This window comes from Trichechus manatus, unplaced genomic scaffold (assembly GCF_000243295.1).
Source record: "Trichechus manatus latirostris isolate Lorelei unplaced genomic scaffold, TriManLat1.0 scaffold00041, whole genome shotgun sequence".
Lineage (NCBI taxonomy): Eukaryota > Metazoa > Chordata > Mammalia > Sirenia > Trichechidae > Trichechus > Trichechus manatus.
In genome coordinates this window covers 9,547,125-9,564,949 of record NW_004443977.1, presented here as the reverse complement: position 1 = coordinate 9,564,949, position 17,825 = coordinate 9,547,125, and the positions used below count along the sequence as shown (strand labels likewise).

General features: G+C 37.2%; 1 protein-coding gene across 7 annotated transcripts in view; it reads left to right on the top strand.

Annotated features, from left to right (window-relative positions):
- Positions 1–17,788, top strand: part of USP37 (ubiquitin specific peptidase 37) — an 81,810-nt gene extending 64,022 nt beyond the window's left edge. For 5 of the 7 annotated variants that reach the window (XM_004376316.3, XM_023731300.1, XM_023731298.1 and 2 more), the window contains 6 exons: positions 2,495–2,661; positions 5,494–5,554; positions 8,865–8,980; positions 10,736–10,805; positions 11,243–11,381; positions 12,452–17,788. In XM_004376316.3, coding sequence (XP_004376373.1) covers positions 2,495–2,661; positions 5,494–5,554; positions 8,865–8,980; positions 10,736–10,805; positions 11,243–11,381; positions 12,452–12,539 — 641 coding nt within the window. In that variant the 3' untranslated portion in view covers positions 12,540–17,788. Of the gene's footprint in view, positions 1–2,494; positions 2,662–3,523; positions 3,637–5,493; positions 5,555–8,864; positions 8,981–10,735; positions 10,806–11,242; positions 11,382–12,451 lie in introns of those variants that run through there. The other 2 variants (XM_023731301.1, XM_023731303.1) reach the window with 2 other exon arrangements.
- The last annotated feature ends 37 nt before the right edge of the window (positions 17,789–17,825 follow it).

Genomic DNA, 17,825 nt, shown 5'->3' with positions numbered 1-17,825 from the left:
AAGTTCGAGAAGGGAGAGGATTGACATGTCGTGGGGTTGTTAACCAGTGTCATAAAACAATATGTGTACTGCTGTTTCATGAGAAATATTTGTTCTGTAAACCTTCACCTGAAGTACAATTTTAAAAAAAAACAATGTGCACAGTGATCCCGTTTCCTGGAATATATAGTTGTTGTTAGGTGCTGTAAGGTCGGTTCCAACCCATAGTGACCCCATGTACAACAGAATGAAACACTGGCCAGTTCTGCGCCATCCTCACTATCATTGCTGTGTCTGAGCCCATTGCTGCGCCACTGTGTCAGTCCATCTCATTGATGGTCTTCCTCTTTTTCACTGACCCTCCACTTTACCAAGCATGATGTCCTCTAGGGACCAGTCCCTTCTGAAATATGTAAGAAAAGAGGCAGGTTTCAGTTGGGAGTGGCAGAAGACAGTCAGTGTATTTGTTGTAAGAATGTTGAGTTTTAACGTGAATCCTGTTTGTGCAAGTTGACCTGTTGTGCAAGTTCTTTAAAAATGGATCATTATTTTGTAGTCATATTTGTTGCCATAGATTTCAAGTAGTTTCTGTACCTGTCTGATCATTTTTTCCTGAAGATAGATGTATATTGATTTTAGCATTTCATAGTAAACCATCTTGATCTGTTTTCTATCACATAGGTTAAGTGCTAGTGTAATTCCATAATTGCCTGAGGGCTGTGTTGGTACATTGAGTACTGAAAATTATTAAGAAAATTTGTACTTCTGTCACTTTTTTAATGAGTAGATTTTGATATTAGAAGTAATAATATTCATCTTAGGCCCTAAAATAGCAACCTGAACTCCCAAATCTTTCTTCCACTTGAATTGCTCACCATCAGTTAACTTTATATTTTTCAGTTCCAAATTTCCAGGAGAGATAATCTGGTTGGTTGAGTCATGTAGCCATTCGTGGTCCAGTAAGCTAAGGCCAGCAGGGCAGAGAGGTTTATAGGCTTTAGCACTGCCCCTTTCAGGCTATGGGAAGGGCTGTTTCTCCAAGAATGGAGAAAAGGAAAAGATTGACATCTCCAGTGTAATTGGTTTTTTGAAAATCAGGATCATACTGCTTTTTGCACTTAATAAATCCTTAGTTTCTTTTCCTTTTCCTCTTTTAATAGTTATAGTTTAATAGTAAAATTCATTCAACAATTAAGTACAATTAAAAAATAATGACTAAAATCGAAAAGCTCTAAGTTTCAGCGTTGTCTGTGCTGTAGAAAAGTGTCCATTTATAATGTAATATTACAGCAGGTAAACAGCATATACTAATTTAAAAGCAATCCATATGAAATGAGTATGTAAGGATAATTCTTGTTGACCAATTAAATTATCTGAGAACTTTCTTAACTTAAGATAATTTTTGCTTTGATAGTGTTTGATATGTTTAAAAAGAGTCCTTTTCCCTACTTCTGCTATATTAAAGGAAACCCTGATGGTGTAGTGGTTGGGAGCTACAGCTGCTAACCAAAAGGCTGGCAATTCAAATCCACCAAGGCGCTCCTTGGAAACCCTATGGGGCAGTTTTACTCTGTTCTACTGGGTCACTATGAGTCGGAATCGACTCATCGGCAACGGGTTTGGTTTGGTTTTTTTTTCACTATATTAAAAATTATAATGAAGTGTTGTTGCCTTCCCACAATTGAGATAACCAGACACATCGTGATCATTCTGTTATCCCAGCTAGCCACAGCCTAGAGGTTGAGAAGGAACAGAAAGAAAGAAAAGATTAATGTTTTTTTCTTACCTTCTTGGATGAATATTTTAAACATATATGCTGTTATAGATTTGTGTGGTACCCAAGATGTTTATGACTTTCTACTTTTTAACTCTTGATTTAGAATGTATATAAGGCTTGTTTGATTATGAATGCGAAAACACACACTCACTTAACATACACGATGTAGTAGATGGAAAAATCTCAATATTACCTTAATCATTTTAGCCTAATTCTTACTTCATTTACTCTAAACAATACTTTATTCCTAGTACTTGGTCATGCGGCATTATGACCTAAGAATATGGCTATTTGTTTTCTTTCCTTAACTGTAATGTGCTTCTAATGATCAGTTATGTGTCAGAATCATTTTTATAGATCAGTGATCCTCATCCAAGGGTGATTTTGCCCACTCCCACCCCCCACCCCAAGGAACAGTTGACAATGTGTGTTATTTTAAATTGTCACAACTAGGGAGAGGAGGTTGCTATTGGCATCTAGCAGATAGAGTCCAGGGATGCTGCTGAACATCCTACAGTGCACAGATCAGCCCCTCACAACAACAAAAAAGGGTAGTAGTGCTGAAACTGAGAAAGCCTGCTATAGATGTAGTAAGATGAAACTGTGCTATTTCTCAAGCAAGTTATATATGAGGTTAGGGTAAATTACTGTCTGGACAGTAGATGTCACCCTAGCCCAGATGTTTTATTTTTTAGAGACGATTTTGCTAAATAATGATATTATTTTCTGCTTCCTCAGATTCTGCCAGTTTTACTGAGATAACTAAAGACTGTGACGAGAATAAAGAAAACAAAACTCCTGAAGGATCTCAGGGAGAGGTTGATTGGCTCCAGCAGTATGATATGGAGCGTGAAAGGGAAGAGCAAGAGCTTCAGCAGGCATTGGCACAGAGCCTTCAGGAGCAAGTAAGTAATGCTGCTGCTTTCTCCATACCTATCTTTCCCAAGAAATAAAATCATACCATGTATTGAGCACTTACTACACATCAGATATTGTTCCAAGTGATTTACATACACTAAATCATTGATCCACAGCAGTAAAAAACAAACTCGTTTGGGGCTTTGCCTTGGATTTAAAGCGGAAACCACTGATAGTTGTTCTTTTTTTTTTTTTTTTAGAAAATCCAAATGCAACAAAATGTATTGTTGGTTATCTTCCATTACTGTGGTTCACTGCATACTACTAAAGCAAGATGGGATATTAGAAATCATCCTAGCCCAACTTCATTTTACAATCAGCATACCGCCCTGATTTTTTATTAATATTTTAAGGCAGTGTATTTGTTTTGGTCATTTTCTCACAATATAAATACTATGCTGTGGATTTGTACATAAAATTCTCAGGAATATTGTCTGAATTCTCATTTTCAGATTTTCTTTACGGGAGAACATTTATCTGCTCTTTTTGTTATGTAGTAATCTATTCTTCAATTTTTAGGTTTTTTTTTTTTTTTAATTTTTAGTTCCTTATATTTACCAAAGCTGGTTGATTTGCACTGTTGCAGTCACCTGAGATATCTGACTGATAGGTGATGTTTCATGGTTGTCTGATCCTGTGGAATCCAAATCGTGTTAGTAATAAAAATTTACTGAGGCTCCCTAGAATGAATGTATAGTATTAATGTTTGCACATAATCAGACTGTGAAATCTAATTTCTCTAGAACAGTGGTTCTCAGTCTTGACTGCACATTAAAATTATCTGGAGAGCTTTAAAAAATACTGATGCCTGGCTTCTGTCCCTAAGAAATTCTGATGTCATTGATCTAGGGTGTGGTGTGGACATCTGGCTTTCTTTCTACAGTCATGTGTTCCTTAATGTCCAGGATACGTTCTATGAAATAGGACATTATGTGATTTGGACGTTGTACAAACACCATACAGGCAAGTCCCCAGGTTACGAACAAGATCTGTTCCTAAGTCTGTCTTTAAGTCGAATTTGTAGGTAAGTTGGAACAGGTACATACGGTTCTTATTTAGCGTCAGTTAGTCAAATGTTTGTCTTAGTATATAGTATATATTTTACCTTTCTATGCATATAAAACAATTAAGAAGTACTTCCAAACTGTGTGATGTTTTCATGAGTGTCACCAAGTAGTGCGTGCGTTTGTTATTATGAACCATTGTAGTTAACTCAGATGTTTAATATAATCGGCTTTCACTACATGCGGTTACATCCACTACGTCCTGTTCTCTGATCAGGGTTTCTGAGCTCTGTTATAACCTTATGGGACCACAGACGTATATGCAGTTGGACATTGCCCCAACAGACGTTAAGCGGCATATGACTGTATTTCTTTTTTCTTTTCCCCCAATCAGGATTTTTAAAAGCTTTTCCTGGTGATTCTGATGTGCAGCCAAGTTTGAGAATTGCTACTCTAAAAGCATTTCAGAACCAGCTGTTCTGTATCTCTTTATAAAGAGTACTGCCCTAGCTGTCTTGTTAAGATGTGTGTATGTCAAACTATTTTACAAAGAATACATATAGTAATCATTTGTTTTAGAAAACTTAATTTTAATATAAAAGACCAAGGTCTGGTTTATTAGGAGTTATTCCTTATAGTGTACCAAAGGAAAGTTTAGCACCACTCTTTATCAGAGATGAAAGATATATATCCTATTTTCTGTCAGTTAACCCACTTTAAACTACACTATTTTTTTCAGGTGTGAGAATAGGGTTATAAGATGAAATTTCTTTAGTTTGGTATCCCTGCATCATTCTATTGTGGTATTAGAGTAGACTTTATATACTTGGGTAACTTTATGGAATCCTGTTTCCTCTTAGATAATATCTTTGTTGCTTTCTTGAATACAGTATTATTGCTCCTAGGATTATAATACAGAATAGCCCTTTCTCTGTTTCCTATGTAGTTTTGTAACGTTAAAAACAAGTCCAGAATTTAGAAAAGTAAAAAATAATGCTGCTCAGATTATATTTTTCTATATTCTTGTATCATTTGTATATTGTCTTTTCTCTGAAGATGAGGAAGGAATTTGTTTTTAATATTTGGCATTTCCCTATTCCTTTTTATGATTAAAGTAGTCGTCTAGTTGAGATATTTTTAGGAGATATTGGAGGTACTATTTCTTCAGGAGAACCTCAAATGTATTAGAAAAGTGACCATTAACAGCATTCTTTTAATAAGTATGTACCAAGCATCTACTCTGTGTTTTGGTTTCTTTATCAAAAAGAAATTTAAAACCTGTGAATAATATCTTGTGGAAATACTCTTTATCTTCCTCTCATAGACTTAGGGTCAGTGGCATGCTAGAACTGGCTCACCGTCAGTTCAAGAGAGCAAATTATGCACACTTCTTCCCAGCTTTCATTCAGTGTCATTATGTTGGTGGCTTAAAATTGGCCATGGTGGGAGTATTTATTCCATGAAAAATCAACAAATACTGTGTATCAGGGAAAAGGAAAGAGAGCAGTTTGCTAAGTATTTACTGCATGCCAGGCATTTTACACATATTAGGAGAAAGAGAATTACCTCATAATGTTACATTGAATGAGTTTTGGTTGGCAAGCCAAATGCCATTGACTAGAGGAGATAGCATTTAAGAGGACAGTGTTTTAAAAAGTGAAGAACTTTCCATGTCTTTCAAAAGACCAAATTCCAAAGATCTTAAGGTTATGAAAACATTAGCAAACACTTACAGGGAGGCTAATTTTATCCTCATTAAATAAGTTTAATCAATAACTTCTTTAAATACCTTAGTTTTTATTCTTGTCCCTTTAGGAGGCTTGGGAACAGAAAGAAGATGATGACATCAAAAGAGCTACAGAGTTAAGTCTTCAAGGTGTGGAGAATATTTTAATTACATTTTTTAAATGGTGAAATTTGTCACACATACAGACGAGAGTATATAAAATGTGTGTGTCTGTTATTTTTGATAACAATAACAAATTTGAACAGCTCCAGGAATAGAAAGAGAACCTTAGAAGTTACCTGTGTACCCCTCTTTTCCTCCTCCCTCCCAGAGGAAACCATTGTTCTCACATTTGTGCTAACCATCAACTTGCTTATCTTTATAATTTTACCAACTATATCCATATCCCTAAACAATGTATTTTTTAATTTTGAAAAACTGAAGAGCAAGGACAATCTCTCTGTATAATGAAAGAGCTATACTACCACTATTAAGTATTAGGAGAAGATAATGCAGCTTCAATTTCCCCATGAATCACTCTGGGGTAGTCAGTGGGCAAGGTTGTGAGTGAGTACGCAGAAGCATAAGGTTCACCACTGTCATGGCATTTGGCAGGACTAATATGTGGACCAGATGCTGAAAGTTCACAAGGGTATGTTGTTATGGGGGATTTTCTGTTTTGAACATCACTGTGGTCTTTCTCCAGCTCTCAGAAATACATCAGAGTAGAATACTTTAGTGGTACAAAATAATTATTCTAGGCTGATCTAGACAACAGGGTATGGAGGAGAGAGTGGGAATTTCACTGGCACATGGTTTAGACCAAGTTACAATTAAGCCAGGCTAGGCTCACCCAGGTGTTCTTCTCAGGGTCATATTTCTCCAATCTGGACTGCTTGACCTCTACATCCGTGCACAGATATCCTGAGATTTCCTTTAACCAATCTCCAGGAATTCCCTCTGATTGTCTACTTTGTTTGACTTTCCCATTTCCTGTCTCTGATTCTTCCTCATTCTTGATCTCATGTTTTGATGGAGAGCATCCTGATTGAGAGGAAGATCCTCAGTGAGATGGGTTGACACAGTGGCTGTAACAGTGGGCTCAAGCATAATGTTTGTGAGGATGGCACAGGTTCGGGCCGTGTTTTATTCTGTTGTACATAGGGGTCACTCTGAGTTGGAAATGACTCAGTGGCACCTAACAACAAAAACATCCTCCAGTAGATTCTTGAAAAAGAGGGATGTGACTTAAATTTTTTGGAGACCTTATAACTTGTATCTCCAGATACTTGTGTCCTTTAATTCTAGGAAATTTTGTTGAATTATTTTTCAATGGTTTCGTTTTTGTTTTTTTGAACTATTATCCAGACCTCCTGGTCTGGTCCTTTTAATTTTCCGATCTCTCCAGTTTTCTTTTTGTTATTTTGATCCACTTTTGGGGAGGCTTCTCCAACCTTATCTGCAGCTCCAAACCTTCTGTTGAGTTTTTATTTCTGTCATGTTTCTAATTTTGAAGAACTGTTTTGTTTGGTGAATGTTCTAGTTTTATAAGATTGTTTTTTTGTTTCATGGAAGTACTATCATCTCAATTCTCTGAGAATATTATAGTTTGTTTGCTTGCTTTCTTGAAGTTTACTTCTTGAAAAGGCCCTGCTTCCTCCTTACCATATCCTGTATGTTTATTATGGTCTTTTTATTCCTTATATTCCTTGTTAGAGACGCTCCCCAGATATCCACTAATCTTTGGCTGTCAGCTCATGATTAAGAATGGGCGCACTAAAAAGATATGATTGGAAGCTTTGAGCACATGGATAGATAAAACTTGTCAACTTTGAGTTTTACAGGATAGGACTTTTTTTGAGACGTTAGTACTCTTAGGCTTGTCATATTCCTAAAGAAGAGTTTTCAAACTCTTGCCTAAAGAGAAAAGATGTGGCCTTCAGAGTTCTGGGAGCCAAGTGTAGGAATAAGGCTGGATGCTTGTGATTTTATACTGTCACCCTGTCCCCTATTTTCTGTATGGTACTCATGACCTCACCTGTGCCTGTCATTCCCCAGTCCAGAGAATGTTTTACCCTCTCCAGAGATAAAGCTCCAGGCTTCTGTCATTGACCAGCAGCAGTTGAAGAGGGAGTGGATCTGGGAGTCTGTTTCTCAAACAGCTTTCACCCAATCCTTATTTTGCTTCTCCATCCCCTCTTTCACATACTTGAAAGGTACTTGGTATTTCCAAGTCTCGAGTCTTTTAAAAATTCTGTGGTCTAAATTGGGTTGGTTCTCAAAACTTTTTCCATTGCTAGCGTGGTATTTCTTGGGTCTGCTAAGTCAGTCACTCTCCCTCTTACTAGCTTCCAAAATTTTGATGCTACAATCTCTTTTTCTATTCTTCATATTCTTACATGTTCGTGTGTTTTGAACAACCCTATGTTGTGATTTTAGTGGAATTAATTATATAGTAAAACCTGTGAAAGCCAGAACCTGTGAAAGGCGAAAACCTGTCAGAGAAACCAAAAAAGAAAAAAACTCATTGCCGGCAAGTCGATTCCAAGTCATAGCGACCCTATAGGACAGAGTAGAACTGCCCCATAGAGTTTCCAAGGAGCATCTGGTGGATTTGAACTGCCGACCTTTTGGTTAGCAGCCATAGCTCTTAACCACTAAGCCACCAGGGTTTCTGTCAGAGAAGGAAAGCGCAAATACTTTCCACTAATAGGAGTGATAGTAAAATGGTAAGGCTGTACCCTATCAAAGGCAGAAAACTTATGACACCCAGAAAAACAATGCAATCCTGTCGAGTTCCGGCTCTACAGGTTTCACTGTATTTTAAAGCAAATTTATGTACAGATGCTCCTGGATTCTTTAAAGTCGTTAGTAAAGGTTGATTGTTCCAGTGGAAGCGCATTATTACAGAAAAAAATGGATCTTGAATTTTCTTGTTTGTTTAGTGTATTTTATGTGAAATTTGAGTTAAAGATTGAATTTCCATTACTTTTTGTTACATTTCTTTTAAAAAGTGATACAACATTGAAGAAAATGAAAGAATATTGACCTTTTTATGGACTGTATTTTGCGAGGATAATTTATATTTGCTAGTGGCACCTATATGCACCAAGTACTTCAAATCTAATGTATAGTTTATGATATAGAACTTAGTGATATTGGGTTGGCTGTAAAATTATATTTTCTTTTTCAGTTTTATTCCTTTCTTAAGAAAGTTAGATCCTTTTATCATACAAATAAATTTAAAAGAAAAGGGGGCATTTCTTTTACAGATAGCTGGTACCTGAAATGTTATTCCCCAGAGTGGGCTGGGTGGATTGGAAACCTTTAATAATACTCTGGTTTTACACTTTCTTAGCATGATAAAATGTGTACCTCAAGCTATTTTTTATCTTCCTAATCACATCTCTTTGTGTCTGTTCCAAGAACTTTTACAAGGCTTTGTCTTTGTGTTCTTCAGAGTTTAACAACTCCTTTCTGGATTCCCTGGGTTCTGATGAGGACTCTGGAAATGAGGATGTTTTAGATATGGAATACACAGAAGCCGAAGCTGAGGAACTCAAGAGAAATGCTGAGGTAATGTTTCATTTCCTGAGCAGAACTGGTCATATCATCAGTACGCCTCCTGGCTACTCATTCTGTCAGTTTCCACTGCTGGCTCATTTCTGCCTCGCCCCCCTTTTTTTTTAATATAATTTATTTTGTTGTTGTTGAGAATACACAGCAAAAACATACACCAATTAAAGTTTCTACATGTACATTTCAGTGACATTGATTATATTCTTCAAGTTATGCAACCATTCCCACCCTCCTTTTCTGAGTTGTTCCTCCCCGATTAACAGTCATTTCTGTCCCTTTGCTCTTTATTTCTTACACACAAGATTTTAAAAACATCCTAACCACCTTATGTGCCTGTCAGATGGAACTGGGTAACATGGCAGTCAAAGGCATATATATATTAAATTACCTTTAGTTACACCAAGTAACTATTACCTTTATAGTCAAATACCAAAACCAGTTGGTTGTTGCTCAGTGGAAACTATTGAATTAATGATGTTAACTAGTTCGTTTGGATTTTTTTTTTTAATTTAACCTTAAATGCTTTTTTTTTTTTCTATTTTCCAAACTTTCTGTAATTTTAATTACCCAAGCTCCAACTACTAATACAACTCCTGTTAGTATTTTGATATATTCTTTTGTCTTCCTACCCCCATGTGTGCTTAAGAATCATAGTATTATGTACAGTTTTTATCCTACTTGTTTTAAGGCAAATTATTTATAAACATTATATTTTTAATGACTGTACTATATTCCCTCAAATGAACATACCATTTAATTTTTTCACTAACATTGAGCATTTAAGTTCTTTCTGTTTTTCATTGTACTAAGTAATACAGTGAGAAACAATGTGTAATTACAGTGTTTACATATTTTGGAAATAAATTACTGTATCAAAGTTTATGAACATTTTAATGGTTTCTGGTTTACATATGTTTGTTGTTAGTTGCCATCGAGTCCATTTTAACTCATACTGACCCCATGTGCCCCATAGCATTTCCTAGGCTATAATCTTTATGGGAGCAGATTGCCCAGTCTTTGTCCCACAGAGCAACTGGGTGGGTTCAAACCACCAGCCTTTTTGGTTAGCAGTCAAGCACTTAACCATTGCACCACTAGGGTTCCTTGGTTTACATATAGCTATATTCTTTCCCAAAATATTACTTTATAGTGCTCCTGCAGTACATGAATTTCACTGTTTAGTTTTGTTCCTTTTTCTTTTTTTTTACTAACAATATTTTAATTGCATTTTTTTAAATATTAAAAATTAAAAATTCACCCGTAATTCCTACAGCAACTCTTTTGTTTTTCATTCTGCTTTTCAGTACTTAGCCATTAGCATACATATTTTTGTACAGCTGTAATTATTTGCATTTATGTGAGTTTTTTAAAAAAAGTAACATGTTGCCAATCCACATAATTTTTCTTAAATAACTACATAATCTTGTATTGAGTTGATATGCTACTAACCAGTCAACTGTTATTGGGTATATTGTTAGTTCCAACTTTTCATTATTATAGATAATGCTACAGTGAATAATTTTATGCATATACTCTTTTGTTTTGAATTTTTTTCTTCGGATAAATTCTTAGCTGAGGGTGGAATTCTTTGGTCAAAGGGTTATGAACAGTACATCCACTGGATTTTTAATTGAGTCTGACTACACCACATACTGAGCTTAGACATGTCGGTTTTGGTATTAAACTTAAATTCAGTGTTTTGCTTTTATTCAAAATGAAGAGTTAAAAGTTATGTCCACTTCTGTTTTCCAGACAGGAAATCTTCCTCATTCCTATCGGCTCATCAGTGTTGTCAGTCACATTGGTAGCACTTCTTCTTCAGGTAAATGGACATCATATTTCAGCATTTTATAAATGGCCTGATCAGCCAGCATTTGCTCCCTTATCAGGTAGCTCTGTGTCTAGTTTTTCAAGCTATAAGTTGACTAAATCAAGAAAAACTTTGAAATCCTATCCTTGATCACATTAAATGTGAATTGTGTTAATAGGTGTAACTGTTCTGAAGCTCTGTTCGTAAATAACCTAAATTCCCCTGAACAGAATATGTTTATCAAAATAATTGTCCCAGTGTAGTATTTTCCTCCCTTAATTCTCTGTATGTGTTTTTTTTTTTTTTTTTTTTTCTTTAATAATTTTTAGAAACATTGGTTGGGGCAGAGCGGACAAGGTGGATCTTTCTCTTTCTGAAACTTCCTGTACCTGAAAAAAAATTCAGTATGTGAAAAAAAAAGCCTCAATTGAAGATTTTATTTCTTTCAGGTCATTACATTAGTGATGTGTATGACATTAAGAAGCAGGCGTGGTTTACATATAATGACCTAGAGGTATCTAAAATCCAAGAAGCTTCCGTGCAGAGTGATCGAGATCGGAGTGGTTACATTTTCTTTTACATGCACAAGTAAGAAATTTTGCCATATCCGAAGCCACAGGCTAAAAATCACCCAAACTCTTTCTTCTTCCTTTGAGGATAAAATGTTCCCATCACTTGAATGGTTGGCAATTTTTGGTTTTTGTTATTTTTGCCTGGAAACCCTGGTGGCGTAGTGGTTAAGTGCTACAGCTGCTAACCAAAAAGGTTGGCAGTTCGAATCCACCAGGCGCTCCTTGGAAACACTGTGGGGCGGTTCTACTCTGTCCTGTAGGGTTGCTATGAGTCGGAATTGACTTGACGGCAACGAGTTTGGGGTTTTTTTTGGTTATTTTGGCTTAGGACTTGTCTCTTGGTATTTCCTTTTATTTCCAGAATATTTTCTCTCCTCAGTTAGCATTGTTTACTTACCACACAGTAGCATCTAGGTATGGGACTCAAGACTGTTTGTTTTTATGATAGGGGCTGTCCTATCATAAACTTTTTTTATCTTCCTGTTAAGTCAGCCAGAAGATCTGATTTACGTGGATGGGAACTACATGGCATTTTATTAAATTGCCCCCTACTGTTGCCAACAGTCAGAACCCAGGAGGTTAAAATGGTGATTGAATGAATGAGCTGCTTATCTGATGAAATTTAGGCACCAAATTAAGTAGTTCAGTGGTAGAGTTCTCACCTTCCATGCAGGAGACCCAGGTTTGGTTCCCTGCCAATGCACCTCGTGTAGCCGTCACCCATCTGTCAGTAGAGGCTTGCGTGTTGCTGTGATGCTGAACGGATTTCAGCAGAACTTCCAGACTAAGATAGAGTAGGAATAGTGGCCTGGCAATCTACTTCCAAAAATCAGCCGGTGAAAACCCTGTGGATCACAGTAGTCTGTTCCAAAACCAATCATAGGGATGGTGTAGGACTAGGCAGCATTTCATTCTGTGGTGCGTGGGGTTGCCATGAGTTGGGGGCTGACTTGACGGCAGCTAACAATAACAAGGCACCAGTTAGAATTGTGCAGGCTTAACTAGTATCTGTTTTATATGACTCTTTCTCCTATCTTTTTGGTTTTGCTCACCTAATTTTCCTGTTTTACTTTGGTTTATTTTAAGGGAGATCTTTGATGAGCTGCTGGAAACGGAAAAGAACTCTCAGGCACTTAACATGGAAGCAGGGAAGACCACTCGTCAGGCCTCATGAGGAACAAATCCCTGGGTTGGCAGTATGCACTGCGTATTCTCTTACTGCCTCCCACCTCACCTTTCCTCTGCCCGAAAAGAATTTGGAACTCTACTGGATGCGGGAACAACACACAGCTCAGGGCCAACACAAAAGACGAAAATTGCAATTATGCTGAATGCTCCATGCTGACTGTTTTATGGAAACCTTGGTCTCACATCTGTAGCAGATTATCTGTTTTTTCTCCTACAAGAGTGGCACTTCCTATTGTCTTAGGAATACATGTTGTAAATATATATATGTACATCCACTCACAAACACACACACACACACATATATGGAATGAATGGAGCCTTAAAGAGTTAGAATGAGTCCGTTACCAGAGTATGCCTGCTCAAAATTAATAGCACAGTAGTTTGGAGAAGAAATGAAGGTGTCAGAGAGTCTTTTCGCCTGAGAAATGTGTGAAGATACACACATACCAGTTGGCTTTTAGCTTTCATGTTCCTTGAGTAGTTTCATTCAGGTCTCTAATCCTTCGTGTGTTTCTTGTTAGTTCAGTTCACTGGAAAGCCAACGCTCCGTGTTACACTAATGACTGTTTGTCCTCATTACAAGGGGGGGATTTTCTGTCACCTGACTTGAGCTTTTTTTTTTTTTTAATTATTTTATGGATTTGTAATGCCTTTGTTGTTTACATGCAGTCTCCAAAAATGGATTGTTGGTGCTTTGGAATGTGTTATGGTCCCATGTTTGGTGTTCATTGTGCACTCTGCATTTTTGTGAAGAGATTCCCTCACACAGTGTGTTCATCATATGTCATCTATATTATTATTGTGGTGAAGATAGAGTGTTAATTTTCTTCTGTATCGTTCTTCCATGGAATAGGCCCTACCCTAACAGGTTGTAACCAAAACATTAAGAGGTAGGAGGATAATATCCTAGTTGGTACTCCACAGCAGGTGTTCTTTGAAGGGACAGCAGGGGTGCTTAGGGATAAGGAGGAATGCTAATATCTCTGGCTCTCAAACAGAGAGGTCAAGAGGAGTGTTTTTGTGTTAAAGCTAAACCTCTGGACCAGTAAAGGTAACAGCCCCACAAGTGTGGAATTAAGTATGTGAGTTGTAGGATAAAGCTTGAGCATTTAACCATTTGCTGTTTGGTTTTGCCCTTGAAACAGGGTGGAAATTAAAATGTGATTCGTTGAGGTAATCCTGAGAGCTAACAAATAACAAAGGTGCATAATGTATTTATCTTACTTTTTAGGTGCTTTGAGTTGAGGCTAAATGAGGGTACGACATAAAGTACTGCATGAGTCACTCGGCTGACATAACCAGCTTGGTTGAGCAGCTTGTGAAGCCATATAAAGAATGAGTTTGGGGGTGGATTTCTGTCCACAAAATAATTTTGTGAGCCCAGAAATCAGCTGGATCTCACAGTTTAGTATTTTCTTTTTTTTTTTTTACCTTTATTGTCAATGAGGTAGATTACTCGTCAGTTCTGAGATAGGAACAAAACCACATCAGTTTTTCAGGGGGAGAAAATATTTTAAAATCTGTTGGCACAGAGGATACAACATCTTTCCTGGTGGGTTTCCTTAAGATACCTCTAGCCCCGCTCTAGAACTTGGATAAGTTCTGACATAGTAACCTATTCTAAAATTTAACATCTATGAATTGTATGTGGCCTCAGCATTTTTGCTTAACTACTGATAAATGCTTTGCCTCTTTTCCATCTACACACGTATTACTATAGCGAACGTTCCAAATTGGTACAGTGGTAAAATAGCAGGAATAGTTTAGAACAAAGGGGAATATTTGTTTTAAAAACTAGCTTTTAAATTTTGTTTCTTTCCCGCCATGGAGCCTCTTTTTGTGTGTGTGTATGTGTTTTTTGCTTGAAAATAACTGGTTCCCTCATAAATGAGTGAAATGGTGATCAAATTCTTTAGCTATTTATTATTTCTCTTTTGTGTCCATATTCAAGAGCATTGAGAGGCACCGTTAAAAATTATTGGGCATGATTAGAAGTGAGAGCTGCATTAGGGCATAAAGAAAAATAGAAATAATGCCATAAGCCTGAGTTGCCTCTTAAAGCAGCCTGTGGAATTGCTTTGGTAGCTTGCATGTGTGTACAGTTTAGAAGTACACTTGGCTCAGAAACCTGATCTGATTTGGGCTTCATCTCTTGGGCAGGACTTTAGTTGAAAATAGGTTACTGGGGTATATTGAGTTATCCCACTGCTCATATACTCAGATTTTTCTTGATATCTGTCCATTGTGGCCTTGTAAGTCTTCCCCCTTTCCCTTCACTTCTTTAACTACCACTCCTTTCACTGCAAAGTTATTTTGTCATTTTAGTTCAGTGAAGGGTTAGTGACTACAAATGGAGATTTCAACTGGACTATGTTGGTGAGGTTTGTTACTGTTTGGCTGTATATATTTAAAAATTATAAATAGATAATATATTCTTTTTTGCAATGTGATCAGTTTGTCCAGAATCGGGGGATGAGGCAGTTGGCATGTTGGGGCCAGGAAGGGACAAGTTAGGTAGGAACAGTGCTTGAAGCCCAGGCAGTCTGCACAATAACTCATTAATCTTCCCATTGAAAATACCAGATGTGTGGTTACATTACTTGAAATGATAGTGAATTGGAACTTGACAGCACTTAGTTCTGCACACAACCTTTTGCTCTAATTGGGATTTTTTAGAAGAGAAACATAAAGCAAATAAAATTCGAGATTATTTTTACCTAATATTATGGACTTTTGGAAAGTTGAATGAATGTGGCCAGATGCTGTTATCACTTCAGTAGCCATGACTTTAATTTCGGCCTTTGAGAAGATTGACTGTTTTGTAGAGAACATTCTTCTATGTGTGTCCACACTCATAAGTTTGGCCTCAGCAGGATAGACTTAGAAGCAAATCCATGAATTGTTCTGCTGTTTGTATTTTGATTCTAAAAGCTGTTTGTTCACTTGCCAAGGTCTGTTAATTTCAGGCCTAACTTAAATGGCTTAATGATAAATTGAACAAATGTAAATATGTTTACATTTTAAGAAATATGCAGCATATTACAGATCAGTTAATTGACTCCAAGAGGCAAATACTAGACTATACCTTTATTTCTCTCTTTGATCAAGTATAAAATTATTCTAAAAGATAAGCTTTAAGAATTAAAACCTCAGCAAGATAATTCACAAATGTACTTATTCTTCCATACTGCAGTTAGCATTATGTAGCTATGTAAGTACAGCTCTACACATGTACAGCTACAGATAGAGTTGTATAATGAAACTTACCTGGAGACACCTAAATTAAAGATTCTTAGTGTTTCATATATATAGTTGAGTGTTCTGGGTGTAGAGAGAGCATTTGGGCAACATACAGAAAAAAAGTAGTACATAAACTCATTTAAGATTTACTGAAAGGTTATGTTAAAAAATATCCTTTCCCTCTTCTCTGTCCTCTGAAATGACTTCAGTGGATGCTCTTGGTTATCCTACCTTTGTTTCTCCCTGTTTGATTTAATTGACCCCTTATGTGGTCTTTTGTTTTAAATCAGGGAAACAGAACTAGATCTGCAAGTACACGTGAATATTGTATATACGGGGAGATTTTTAGAAAAAGCACCAAAAAGCACTAAGTCTCATAAAAATGTCCCAATAAAACAGATCTGTCCTTGTTCTCCCCATCTTCCTTTACACTGAGTAATGTCCTCTTGCAAGTGTGTACCAAAATCAAACAGATTTTCTTCCATCTAACATCTTTCCTAATGCATTACTTCAAAATTCTAGTTCTGTCTCAATTGATATGTCTTATTAACATCTGGAAATAATATTTTATTGGGAAACTATAGCTTGTTAGGCCCTGAGAGTTTTGTGAGAGTTATTTTGCTGTGTCTCACCACAATCATTGAGTCCTTTATGGCGTGCTTTGCTTACTCCACTTCAGGCAGTCTTTTTGTTGCATCCTGTTTATACACAATTGGTAAATTGTTTCCTTTCCATGTGTGCCATGTGTCGGAGGTTTTGAAGTATTTAATAAAAGGTGTGCCAGTGTGAACGTAAGCAGTTGCTCTTACTAACACTGGACTTTGCTTAGAGTGCAGAGATTCAGAGTACAGGGACCTCCACTGGCATAAGAGTAGAGTGGATGAGGGTCTGAATCAGGACCCAGCTTTGTCAGAGGGTGCAGTGCCAGAACACAGAAGAGCAATCAACTGGTCTATTTCAAGAACAGAGTGGGCCTATCCAAGAGTGAGACCACATGGGGTTGTCCACACCTCTCTTCTTCCCCAGCTTTCCCTCCCTCTGATCTTGTCCTTCCTGCCCCAACTTATCTGGGCTATTGTCAGTGTTGTTTGTTTATGCTTATGGAGAGGAAAACAGAAGTGGGGTTCCTACATTTTGCCTGATTGAGCTGCTACCAGCTTGGCTAGCAGCTTTGGCCACATTATATGTGAAGTGGTTTTTCTTTGTGTTCTGAGTGACTTTTGATTCTGATTCTTCATGTTGTTTTGTATGGAGCAGCACTTTATCTGTGTTTTAGCAGAACTATTCCTCTGTATCCTTTACAGTTTTTCCTTGTTTTTGTTTCCTTTTTTAAATTATGCATAGAGTTTTTGTGTGTGAAATTAAAGCCTTTATTAACCTTCTGTAGGTGACTGTTATTTCTGAAAAGGACACATTCTTGCAGACACTTTTAAAAGTTAGTTGATGAAGCTGTGGAAATCTGTTTGCCTTCTGACCCTACTTCTTTGCAGCACTGCTAGCCCTTAAAGGAAAGGACGTGAAATGGCAAACCAGTATAGGGCTGGAGTCACCATTGGGTTCCCGTTGTTTTCATCTGAGGAGTCTGTGAGCTTTGCAGAGGCTTCTGGAGCAGCCTGTAAACTTAGCATGTTGGCCTTAGCTAAGCTCTTCCTTTGCCTTGTTATTAAGAGTACCAGAGAGGGGGCGCAGTAGTGTTTGCATTTCGTGTTTACCTTAATCCTCAAGCCTAAACCCAATGGATATGCTGCGCTCACTGGGCACTGGTTAGTGAGTATTGTGAAGTCTAATAGGGTATCTAGGGCATTCAGTTCTGCTTCAAAGAAGGGGTCCCTGTAGCTCTTGTGACCTGGGTAAGGCAGTGAGGAAAGTATATGTGAAAAGGGAACACCATTACTTTGGGAAAGATGTAAAACTAAAATGCTTCAGCCCACCTGCCAGGGATAAAAATGAGTCGTGATAGAGAAAAACCTGGGGATGGCTCCTCGGAACTCTACTGCACTGGAGTGTTTGGCTGCTCTTTTAATAAAGCAAA